Source organism: Mycteria americana, chromosome 3, assembly GCF_035582795.1.
Source record: "Mycteria americana isolate JAX WOST 10 ecotype Jacksonville Zoo and Gardens chromosome 3, USCA_MyAme_1.0, whole genome shotgun sequence".
NCBI classification, from domain to species: Eukaryota; Metazoa; Chordata; class Aves; order Ciconiiformes; family Ciconiidae; genus Mycteria; species Mycteria americana.
The window spans coordinates 76,811,633-76,824,164 of NC_134367.1; the positions used below are offsets into that span (position 1 = coordinate 76,811,633).

At 40.1% G+C, this 12,532-nt stretch overlaps 1 protein-coding gene across 2 annotated transcripts in view; it reads right to left on the bottom strand.

The window, feature by feature from the left end:
- Positions 1–9,751: 9,751 nt before the first annotated feature.
- PRKN (parkin RBR E3 ubiquitin protein ligase) overlaps positions 9,752–12,532 on the bottom strand; it is an 802,017-nt gene continuing 799,236 nt past the window's right edge. For both annotated transcript variants that reach the window (XM_075499098.1, XM_075499097.1), the window contains one exon: positions 9,752–11,005. In XM_075499098.1, coding sequence (XP_075355213.1) covers positions 10,896–11,005 — 110 coding nt within the window. In that variant the 3' untranslated portion in view covers positions 9,752–10,895. The remainder of the gene's footprint in view (positions 11,006–12,532) is intronic.

Below are 12,532 nucleotides of genomic sequence, written 5' to 3' on the forward strand. Positions count from 1 at the left end.
GAGTTCAATAAAAAAGAAGCAAAACGTACTTTTAAAAATCCCCCATGAGATGTTAAACTAATAGAAGGATGTGATTATGTGGCATTATTTCAAACACTGGCACTTACTGATAAAGAGCCATTATAATCCCCTCTGGAAAACTCTTGCTATTCCCTCCGTGCTGATAAACTGGGCCTAGCCTGGAATCTGGCAGACTGAAGACCAAGATCACTGAAAGCCACCTTTACGTCTTTCCTCCTCTCATCTCTCCCCCGAGTGTTACGTGCTTTGAAGCTGCATGAAGTGAGAACGTTGGTTCCATAATCTGTATATCACCAGGCTACTGCCACCACAGAAAGAAGTTTGACTGTAACCAGCTGTGACTTGAATGTCCTCCCTGGTGAGCTGGGAGTTGTGCTGCCTCTGTCCTACTGATCTTTAAATAGTGGCCAGAAGCAGGCTGTCTGCTGCTGGTGTCATCCCACCAATTCAGGATATTTAACCGAGATACCCCAGTTAAGAGTGTGGTTGCTCCAAACTTCATCTGTAGACAAAAGAGAGACAGGGAGATGCTTGCTGAAAACGAATCAGATAATTTCTGCAATTTTCATCACTGACGTATTTTAATTAAAGCCAACCTCATTCTCCCCACGAGTCGGTAGAAACAACACCCAATAACACCACAGGACAAAGCCCAGCTTTTGGGTTGAATCCAACAAACTTTTTCATGCTTCCTGTACAGCCCCAAAAGAGAGAGAGAGGGGAGAAGTTAATCCATTTATCACAGCCACCTATCCAAATTTATGCAATACTTTTCCCCTTAAGTTAATGGGGAACTTCTGATCTCAATTTAAAGTAGAAATTAAGACTGGACTGGGGAATGCTTAAGGCTTTGTGAAGCCATCATTTAATGAGAAAATGAAGCTGTTTAGCCTCCTTAGCTTAATCTCTCTGACTTTACCCCATACTTGCTAGTAGCTCAGTGAGAATTTAATGTAGCTGTCTGGGTTTTAGCCTAGCTTCCTTGCTGTCCCAATCTGTCTGTCTGTGCAGCTGTCTGTCAGTCCTCCCACAGAAGCTTTTCAATGTTAGCCAATTTCAACCAGAGTTTGCCAAGCCAAAAAGATCTCAAAGATACTAAATTTATAAAAATAGGTTGCCAGTCAAGTACCGAAAACCTGTTAATACTCACACTGAGAAAATAAAATTCATCGTTAGTTCAACCCTTGTTAGGCATCAGAGCACTTAGGGACACCAAGGGAGGAGGCAGTTTATGCTGCCGTGACCATGTGTAGCAGCATCCTGCGCCAGCTAGTTTAAAGCAAGCTCTTTGTACTGTGTCTGGCTTAATTTTCTTCATAGCAGCCTGTATGGTGCTGTGTTTTGGATTTGTGACTGAAACAGTGTTAACAACACACCGGAGTTTTGGCTACAGCTGAACAGTGCTTGCACAGCCTCAAGGCTTTTTCTTTTTCCCACTCTGCCCCACAGCAAGTAGGTTGGGAGTGCACAAGAAATTAGGAGGGGATGCAGCCAGGACAGCTGACCCGAACTGACCAAGGGGATATTCCATGTTGTATAATGTCATGCCCAGCAATAAAACCTGGGAGGCCTGGGAGGCTGTCTTTCTAAAGTAGCGGGTGCTCAGAGACTGGCTGGGCACCCGTCTGCTCGTGGGAGGTGGTGAGTGGTTGCTTTTGTATCACTATTATTTTTTTTTTTCTTTCCTTCAGTTATTAAACTGTCTTTATCTTGACCGTAAGTTTTATTCTTGCTGTTGCTCTTCCTAGTCTCTCCCTCATCGTGCTGGGTGTGGGAGTGTGTGAGCGTTTGGGTGGATACTTAGTTGCTGGCCATGGTCAATCCACCACATTTGTCTACATCTACCTGAGGTCTACCAATAGCAGTATAGATGAACCTTGAGGATAAAGAACTGAAACACATTTGGCAATTAAATAAGTCACCAAACTGGAGGTAGTCAAACCCATCAAGTTCCTAGATTAATTGAACATAGCAGATTTACAGTACTGTAAAGTAGTGAAAAAATGCTCTTGTAGCACTTGGAAAAAACATTTATAACAGAATACAAACATGTACAGGGGTGATTACCAAAGGATGTTCCTGTACTTGCTCACTTTGCAGTAACTTGCTTGTACCCTGATATGCAGAGCGACAGCAAGCTAGCACTGTATAAATGCAGAAACTGAGAAAAATAAAGTCAGAAAGAAAGTGTAGACACCTGGTAAGTCAGAAGTGCATCATTTGGAGACAAGATGAAGAAGGCTTTGGGTGATGTAGACCATCATAGGATGATTATGAATTGCCAGCATGATGTGTCTGTGAACAACGAGTTGCGATCTGGGATGTGTCAGAAGTGTTTCCAATAGAGCCATGGAGGCATGATGCCACAGAAGGCAGCAGTGCAAACATGTGTGCCATCGTATGCAAAAGTCCATCACTCGTACATGAAAAAAGGTACTAAAGAATAATAATTTGGAATAATAAATTGGAATAACTTGATTCTAGGGAATCAAGAAATGGTTTAGAGAAATGGTGATCCAAGCTTTTGAGCTTGGCCCATTTAGCTTAATAAAACAAATGGAGTGGAAATCTGATTGCTGTCCACTCCATCCAATCAGGGAATGAAGGGAATAGGCAACATAAATAGGAAAAAGAAAACCTTAAGCCTACAAACCATATCGATATAGTGATAAGTAATTATAAGCTGGCCATTAATACTTCGGGATTAAAAGGTTTCTCGTCACTAGCAGCTGGAATCTGGTTCCAGAATTGCCTTGCCATGAAAACAAATGGAACTTTTAAAAAAATTGCTTGCAAGAGCCCTCTGTAAATTTATGGAAAGCCTTACATAACAAGGTGCCTGTGATGGTAGGCTGGACACAACAAACTAACAAGACCTTTCTACTCCTGAGATCTTAATATCATGAAAAGGAAAAAAATTAGGTGGCATTAAGTATAAGAAAATCCTCCTGGTATGGAGTCTGTCTGGTAATGCCGTTGTCTACCAAGGGAAGCTGCTGGATCTGAGACAATGACTGCATTAATAAGAAAGGCTTCTGGATCTCTCTCTCTTTCTGCAAGCAATTAAATAATTGATTGAATAGTCCTCAGAGTTGGAATTTTAATTTGGGAGTAGGCCAACACAATGCTGTAGGAACATATATGAAGGGACCTCATAAGATCATCTTATCTGTTAGGGCCTACTGCTTGTAATACTAGTGCTCTCTTCCATAGTGGGATGAAGGCAATAAGAAACTCCATTTTTCTTTGGACCAAGCAGTGTTGCATAATAATAAGTATACATAATTTATCTGAGACTTGCTAAAGCTCTGCTAAGGCCTTTTACAATCTAATACAAATGTTCAAATAAACACAAATAGCAAAATAGTATGAAGTATATATTGTTTGCTGGAAAAGTAACAAAAAAGTGACATGGGATGCACTCATCACAAAGGGCTCTGGATCATGGACTTTTTTGTTTTTTGAAGAAGCAAACTTACTGATTTAAAGTTTCTCAGGGCCAGATTTTTCCATACTGCTCAGCATCCAGAATCAGAGAAAAAGCTTCAGCTGTTCTTTTTTATGTATGTGCACTACCTTTAGACACGGAAAGAAGTTTTTTTTTTTCCCAAACGACATCTAATGGTGACCTTTGACATCCTGGCCTTTTTTGGGTTCCTGAGCGGGAGTGGAGAGCTTACAAACATCAAACTGTATGGGAGCAATGTGTACCCCAGCTCACCCCGATGATGATACAGTTTATGCGCAAGCAGTTGGACTGCCCCAGCCATCACTCATCGCAGGGATCTACTGGAATGGGCCCTTCCTGAGGAGGAAAGGGGCTTATGAGTTTTCTGGACTGGCAAAGGTCTTAAAGAAGTAGTGCAATATAATGGCATAAATAAATACGTAAATTCGCTGATCTACAGCTTATTTTGTATACCGCAATGGTCTACCAAGCTGGTATACTGTATTGGGTAGGTCTGTGGTATAGCTGTACTGGAACAGCAAGAAAAGTAGGCTTTCTGTTGTGTAGACTTGGCTTTATATTTTTATTTGTTCAATTCTACCCTGAAGCTTACACAAAAAAGAGGATTAAAAATGAAATGCCACTGATTGTTTTTAACTTGTGCACATTAAATGTCACACGAGAAGAGATTACTAGTTCAGGAGAAGATATCCTACCACGCAGGAGCTTATTGCTAGCACTGTTTTGAAGCCTGTGTTTGCTTTCTGTAAAATCCAACAGAATGAGGCAATAGGAGCAGCCTTGATCATTGCACTTCTGAAATAAAGTAACGACCTGAGTGATTGCAACTCAGCTAATAAGCACCTTCATATTTCCTAAGGAAAGTCTGAGTAACGTTTTGGCATAGTGTTAGATTCAGTTACATCACTGCTAAAACTTACAAGCTCAAATCAGAATTGATTTCAGCTTCATTAACTGACTGATTTTAATGTAAGTATCACAGTCATTTTTGCCTTTGAGAAGCAGATTTAAAAAAAGAAGCAAACCTGGCATTTGTTGTATCACTGAGCACAGTGTAGCTTAGTGAGGTAGTTTGTTTTTTCTGATTTTTAACTCCATCAGCTGTGGAACTCATGGACTTCAGCTATTCATTAAAAAATTTCAAACTCTTTTACCATATTGTGATCTCTTTACTTTGGAAAAGAGCAGTGCAGGGCTTTCCAGGTTTAGCTTCCAGGCATAAACAAACTCAGTTGGCTGAACCTATTCAGGAGCATTTAGCATCCAGTCCAAGAAAAACATTACATTGGCCCCAACAAGAAGTAGTGTCTGAATACTATGTCATTTTATTGATTGCTGCTTTTCATTTTAGTGCTATCTTTTGATTGTCACCTGAGGTCTTCATCCAACCAGTTTTTGCCTGGTAGCCAGCAGATGAAATTGGCAGGCTGTCAATATTACTGTTTATGAGGCAGACTATACAATCATGTACCAAGTAAGAATGAGTGTACAGTGTGTTGCTTCAGCTGTACTTAACTAAAGATTTTTAAAACAAGTCTGACATCAGTGCTTGATGGATTTTAGTTTGCACTAAAATGAGGAGGAGAGTGGGCGTGAATGTGTTTTGTAGATGAAATATTCAACTAACAAAGAGACAAAGAGGAAACTGGGACATGAAGTTCTCCCAGAGAGCTCCTATGTACTGCTAAAAAGTCAAACTAAATGGTGTTTTCAAAGTCTCTAAATTAGCCTTCTCCCAGTGAAGCCAGCGGTAAAATTCCCAGTGGTTGCAAAGGATACCAAGTTAGGTCACTACTCTTTAGACCACCGAAAATCCTACCTTTTTTAAAAATTATTTCTTTGCGTCCCTAACATCATCCTGGTGTCCTCTGGACCTTAAACTCCAAACTTGCTTCCTACTTCCCTGAGCTGGTGTCATCACCAGCTGGCTCGCACGTGCCTTCCACTTTGGTGCAGCCACAGATTTCCCCCATGGTGAGGAAAGGGCGGGTGTGCATTTGAGCTGTTGCCTCCATGTAGTCTGGTTGTGCTCTCTGGACTGAATTCCCTGGCTGTAAAATATAGATAATGGCACTTCCCTGCCTACATGGATTATGTAGATTCCTCAAGCTTTCTAGGGATAAAAGACAAAAAGGAATGTAACAGGTGATGTCTTGCTGCATATTTTATCTACTGGCATAGAACCATTACTCCATTATTCAGAAAAAAATGGAGACACAGACAAGAAAAACAAATCAAAAGCAAAGTAAAAAGCACCATTAATAATAATGAAGAGAAACGAAATGGTGTATGACCTGATTTCTTAAAAAAAAAAAAAAAATCCCCGCAGATACACAAACCACTACATTAAATATGATTCTTCATATGATTAAATGAGCTCCTCTCAACTTGCCTACCTTACTGCTTGCTTAAAGCCATTTACATGTTTTCTGGTCTGCACATACTTACCCAGAATATGAGAAGGGACTACTCAGTGCATGTACTCTAGTAATTCCTAGACAATCAAATTGAAAATTGCTAGAGCATTAACGATCTGAAGAGGAGACACAGCTAGAAATCAGTAGATGATACACAAGGAGAACCACACGGGCAAACACGTACACAAATAAACACAATAGGAATCAGTGGACAAACATGTTTGAAAAAAAAGGGAGAGGTGTTTTTCTAAATTTGCTAATTAGAAATATTTCCTTACAAACTGTAATCAAGTTAGATAAAATATAAAGTAGTACACTTGTCTCTTTTTGCCAAATCACTGTCAATGCTGTGCTGTCAGATACATCTGGGTGAAGCTGCTAGAGGACCATCAGGATCAATTAGACATGGGGTTTCCTTCTTCTGGCAGCCTTGGTCCGGTACTGTCTTCTTCAGGCTTTTCTGTTGCTTGAAGGAGAACTGAAGGAAGCACGAGAATTTTGCTGCCTGGGAACGAAAAATCTAGTTGTTAAGACCTCCATCTCTGCATAGGGTTTCTCTAGATCAGCCATCACCATAGTAGTCAAACGCTGAATCAGATAAATTAAGTCAGCATGGGGCTAACCAGTCTTCAGAGTTGGTAGTACACTTTATCCTTCCTATCTTGTTGCAAATGTAGCTTATTGAGCTTACTGCACCCAATGATTTACTTATGTAGTGGTTTGAGCAGCACAGTGAACATGCGGGACATAGCAGTTGTTGTTGCCGCCTCAAAGTGTGAGAAAGTTTGGCACAAAGGGCTAAATCTTCCCAAACTTCCAGGGCAGCAGCATCTCTTGGAATCTGGCCTCTCACCTCCAAGTACCTCAAGTACTCCTCCACAAATGCAAATTTTACTTCAGTTTACATGATGTACAAGATCTGTAGGCAAAAACCTTTACTATTTATCAAACATATATAAAATTATACATGTTCCTTTTCCAGGTTAAGTAAAGGTGGCCCATCCACTTAAGTAAAGACTGGCAATTAATGTCTTTTGGCAGGATAGATAACGCGTCTGGTTTGCACTATAGATGGTACCTTACTATTCGTATGCAAAAAGCAAACCCCACTGCTTGCTGTCCTTTGAGAACACGACTCTTATTTCCCAGCAGTGGCGTAATGTTTCTTCTGGAGTACCATTTACTGAATTTTTTTTAAAGTGTACATTTTTAAATGAAATTATTTGGCTTGCAGAGATAAGGCAGACATATAAATGATATTTTAGTCAAAGTCACGGCTCTCAAAGTATTATTTATGCTAACCTTTGAGATACTCTTTTTCCTTAGGGAGCCAATATATAATAGGTTATATATTTTCTTCTTAATCTACTCGGTATTCAGATTTCACTGCCAGCTGGAATTAAATATTAGAGATTTTCTTTGTTGTTATAGAGCTGAATTATTATAAAGATAATGATTATTGAATACTTCAGCATACATCCTGTACTTAATCCATTTAACACACACTAAAAGGAGCCCAGATTGCAGTACGAAGAATAAGTCTGTAATTGTTTTAATCTGAAAGACGAAGAAGGTTCGAGGTAAAGAGAATTCAATTAACAAAGGCAAACCTAGATGTAAAAAGATACAGACTTCTTTTTTGCTTTATATCACCATAATAAATCATCTTCTTTGAATATACAGCACATATAGTTAAATATTAGTGTTTCCAGAGTGTAACGCTAGCGGAGAACATAAACCCACAAGCTCTTGAAACCTTTGCATCTGCTTATGCCCTCAGGCTGGTTTCCCTCTTGTTTCGTGCTTGAGTCTTGTTTCTCTTCATTACCCCCACGGTTGCCCAGGACTACTTCCAGGGACGCGCGTGCTGAACCAGAGGAAACGTTTGCCAAGGATGGCTTCTGGCTTCATGGATGCTAGCAAGCAATGCCAGTTCATAAGTTTTAAAAAGAGGAAGACTCCCCTCTCCATGCCAACGACAGAGCCAAGAGTGTGTGGGAGCTCTGCAGTCCTGCTCGTCCTGTCAGGAGCTGCACCCTGTCTCTGACAGGGATGTTGCCATCATGCCTCTAGCCGTGGCCAATTGTACTTAAAACTCAGCGGGCCGCCCATACACAGGCACAACAGGTCTCTGCATGAGCCTCCGAGGCTACCGAGCCGACTAGATAGTTAAGTTGGGTGAGATGAATTCCACTCTGATAGTTCAGAGCTGAAATATCAGAATGGAATGAACAGTCTGAATAGACACTGAAGACTTGGTTTGTTCTGTTTTGTTTTGTTTCAAATTACAATATCAATTGGATTTTTTTTTTAAGTTTTAGATTTTTTTAAAAAGGCATTTTCCATGAAAAAAAATTATCAGTGTAGGAAATTTTAGGTCCAATTCACACATCTCTATAGGAATTCTAGCATTCTTACAGTGTCAGCAGAGCATTAATCCTGATTTTTCATACATTTCAAATTGTGGAAACTATGAGAATTATTCTTACTGTAAACAGGAATTAGTTTTACAGCCTGTACCATCTCCAACTTTGTGTATGTGCGTGTACAGATACAGATTTATATGTATTAATACAGAGACTGGGACATGTTCTATATAAAATCTGCAGGATCCGCTTTTTTTTTTTGCAGGGCGTAAATCTGGACTGTGTGAAGAAACCCTATGTGACAAGGGCCTATAAAGTCAGTTTCTGAAAGTGAATAATCTTGAGTCAGTGCTGGAACTCCTTTCTTTATTCTCCTTTCCTGCCCTGGCTTATGCCTTAGATGAATGCTCATAATCCCATCCTCCGACAAGTTCTTCCCAAGAAAGAGATTGTTCTAGTCTAGCCTTATGACTCATGCTTGCCATGCCCTGCCCAGGCCAGAAGGAAATACAGGAGCTGATCTAGACTCCATTGACTTCAATGGACCTTGATCCAGGGGCATAAATTACATGTTTCTACGTGACAATTAAAACATTAACTTGTTAGGGCAGGCTCTAACTCAGTGAAACTGCCTTACAGGGAACAAGTTTTTCTTCCTCTATAAGAAAGACACTGGAAAAAATGGGAAAGGGATTCAGACTTCTTTTATTCCAAATTTTTGTGGATATGAAATATAGTGATGAGCTCCCATGTAACACACTATTAAAGTAAAATTAAGCAATGTGATTTTTTTTTCCCTAGCCTGTTGGCAACAAGCCATATAAATTATAAAATAGACCCAGGTAGAGGAAATCAAATCGTGAAGTAATCAGAGCTCACAGTAAAATATCCCCATTAAGATAATATACCTAAATGACCTACATTGCAGCATTCTATTGCACCCCTATGCTTCAATGTAGCTACTTCTGCATACGTTTTTAGTTCACTGGTGCCAAAAAGGAAAATAGCCATTGTCCTCTCTTTGCCTCTTCCTTTCTCTCTCGTTTTCTTAATTCTACCAGTTCACTCTCTCATTTGTGGTACTTCATGCCTTCATCCCTTTGTTTCCTCAGACTTTTAATGTCACTTCCAGCTGAGACATATGAATACTCCACTGCTTTTAGCAGCTGGGCATTTTTCTAGTGAGCCTGGGATTTCTTTATACCTCAGTGCTTCTTGCTCTGCACTGACTGATACAAGGCACACCCCTATTTTCAGGACTCTACAGTCATGCCATACAAAATATTAATTCAAACTTGATACAAGAAGTCCATGACCCTGGAATTTATTTTGTGCTAATAGTATGTTTTAATCAAAGGGCTAGCCTCTCAGCTGGGAGTTTGAATCAGTGAAGGAAATGCATGACCCACCCAACATCTTTGTACTCACTTACTTTGTATTCAAATGAAAAAAGAAATAAAGTTTAAAATTTTGACCACTTTATTTATTGTGCATTTTTTTCCAAAACTGAATTGTGCAAATCCTTACATGGCATGTTGGATGTGGACAGTACCCATTTCATTTCAGAATAAGACAGCAATGTAAAGCACACCAAACAGTAAGATTGTTCAGGCTTGAAAATGCTAGGAAGCTTTACTTACTGAGTTAACATTGTAAAATGAAAGATGTCCCTCTCCCCCACACTGTTTGAGCTGTGAATATATTTTCAGAAATATACCCATATTCTAATTCTATTTAGGAGAATGATGACAGAGAAAACCCCTGAGAAGTCTCCTCCTGCCTCCCTTTGCCATGCCCAAAGTATTGCTGTAAGCACAAGAAAAATGAAGCTTCGTGAGTCTAGCTTGAACAACACTTAGTCGGATCCAGTCACCACTGCAACAGTAGCCACGGTTAGAGCTGAAACTGCATCCTTAGCTAATCTTCCAATGGTAACAAAGTCTATAATGTGTACGTAGGCAGGTTTTGTGTTGTACGTTACAAATACACAAACACAAATATGGCATAAAGCTGGATGTTTCTATGAAATTTGGTTTGAAAGCAAGACCTCTACAGAAAGCCTGTTAGGAAGGAACCCTGAGAAGACACTGAGGAGCCACAGTCTTCCCTCTGCCAAAAAAGCTGTTAAGGAATACTGCCTCAAAATAAAAAATTGTGCTGAATGAGCAAAGGAGTGGTCAAAGAAAAAGCAGCTGATGCAGGGAACATCCTCCACCCCCCTTGATGCTCACGCGCTCACACACACGTATGCAGGCTACTCTCTCTTGCAAGAGTTACAGAGTCCTGACTATAAATGTGAAGCAAAGTTCCTCGTGGTAACTCTGTCTGCTTTCCGTGCTGACAGGCTGCACAAGTTCAGAAAGGTGTAATTTACCACTCTTTGCACCACAATGAGCAATTAAAACAATTAATCTTTTTACTTAGTGGATTAAAAACCCTTGGCATAACTTCAATGTGATTTTGGTATGATCACATACGCAAGAAAGCAAAAACCAACAAACGGGGCCAACTTCTGAACTCCGTGTCCCTGAAACCACTGGGAGTTTTGTTTAAGCAAGGAGTTCAGAATTTGGTGCTGATGAAAGCAAACTTTAGCAGCACTGTGGGCTGGCCTCAGCACCACTAGTCAAACCAGTGATCTCCCATGCAGGTTCTGTTCCACTCCAGGCCACAGTTCCAGCACCACTCAAATCTGCACTGAGGGCGAGGACATTTCATATGCATGCAGCCACCTGCAAAATAGCAACAGAATGGCCTTGGTACTTGACAAACATTTAAGAGATGTTAATCAACAATTAGCAGTTTTAAAATCAACTTTCTTAGGTGTTCATTTACTAACCAAGTAGAATATTTAATAAAAGAAAAGAACAAACATGAAGAATATTTCTCCTGGGCTTTCTAAAACCTGCTATTCCCCCTCTTATTGGGGTGGAATGTACTGGTCTCACTTGAGGGACTGCAGGAGTAGGACCTGCAGTCCTGTCTGAAACTGGAAGAGACTACACTAGGGATAGGGAAAAGCGATGATAGTCTGTGGCCTCTCAAAGCAATCATGGAGGTGTCTGCTCAAGAATACTCTACCCTACTCCAGCTGCGAGCCAGGAGTTGAACAAAATTCTATTCTTTTTTGAATTTGGATTCAACAACTGAGAAATTTGCAAAGAGAATAAATCAAGAGACACAGACTCTGGTGGCTGACTGCTGATTATACCAAATGACATTAGCAATTTAAGTTGATTTGACCTTGTTAGTATCTGAAGCAGCCTTTTGATCGCATCAATGTTTCTGTGTGTTGGGTTTCTTCCTTGCCCATACTGTGAGAGAAGCTTTAATCTCTCTGCTCACAACCTTGATCAAATGTTTATTTTGTAATATATAAAACATTAATATTGTCAAAGGTCATTACAGAAATACACTTCAAATGGAAATTATGTTGCTTACCACGCAAAGAAATCTCTCGTATAATTCAAACTGAAAGAAAAGCATGCAGAATGAAGAAATGCTGAAATGTCATCTTGGTTTGACTCCGGATGGTGATAGGAGGTACAGGGAGTGTGTGTTCCCTACTGTACGACCTGCTACCCTTACACCACCTTTTCTATAAATGCCACTCCAGAATGATTCTCAGAAGGTAAAAACAGCAGGATACACAAGAACTGGTTTGTTAAAATAGGCCTGTCTGCTTCACGTGACAGAGAGAGAAAACTAGCTGTGATGGCAAGATCTGTTTGTCAGATTATATCTTTGTGTAAGAGATGCAATTCACCAGGCATTTTTATATTTTATTTAAATGCAAGCATACCAATGGTCAGCCTCCATGTTACACTTTACTTAAGGTTTAGATCCAATCCTCTCTTACAATTCATATTAAGCCATCACTGGGTAAAATACATCTCAGTCCTGGCGCAGGACCCAAAGCCCAATAGGCACCCTCTGTCAAACATGTGCTCTACCTGCTAAACTACATAAATCATGTTATTCTCTGCTACACGGCAGCTGAGATCAGCAGTCAGAGTGGAGAATGCCTCAAGCAACGTGGCCTACAGCTTTGTGAGTACAGCAGTCCTCTGAGGGATGTGGATGTGTGTTTAAACTTACTCAGACTGGGAATTGAGCTATGGGAAAGTGTTTCGCTCTTTCACTTCGGCTATTACAGAAAAGTTATTGGCATAGAGAAGTATTCTACAATGCCTATAGCTATACAAGCTATTATAGAAAAGTTATTGACATAGAGACATATAGGCTATTATAGAAGAGTT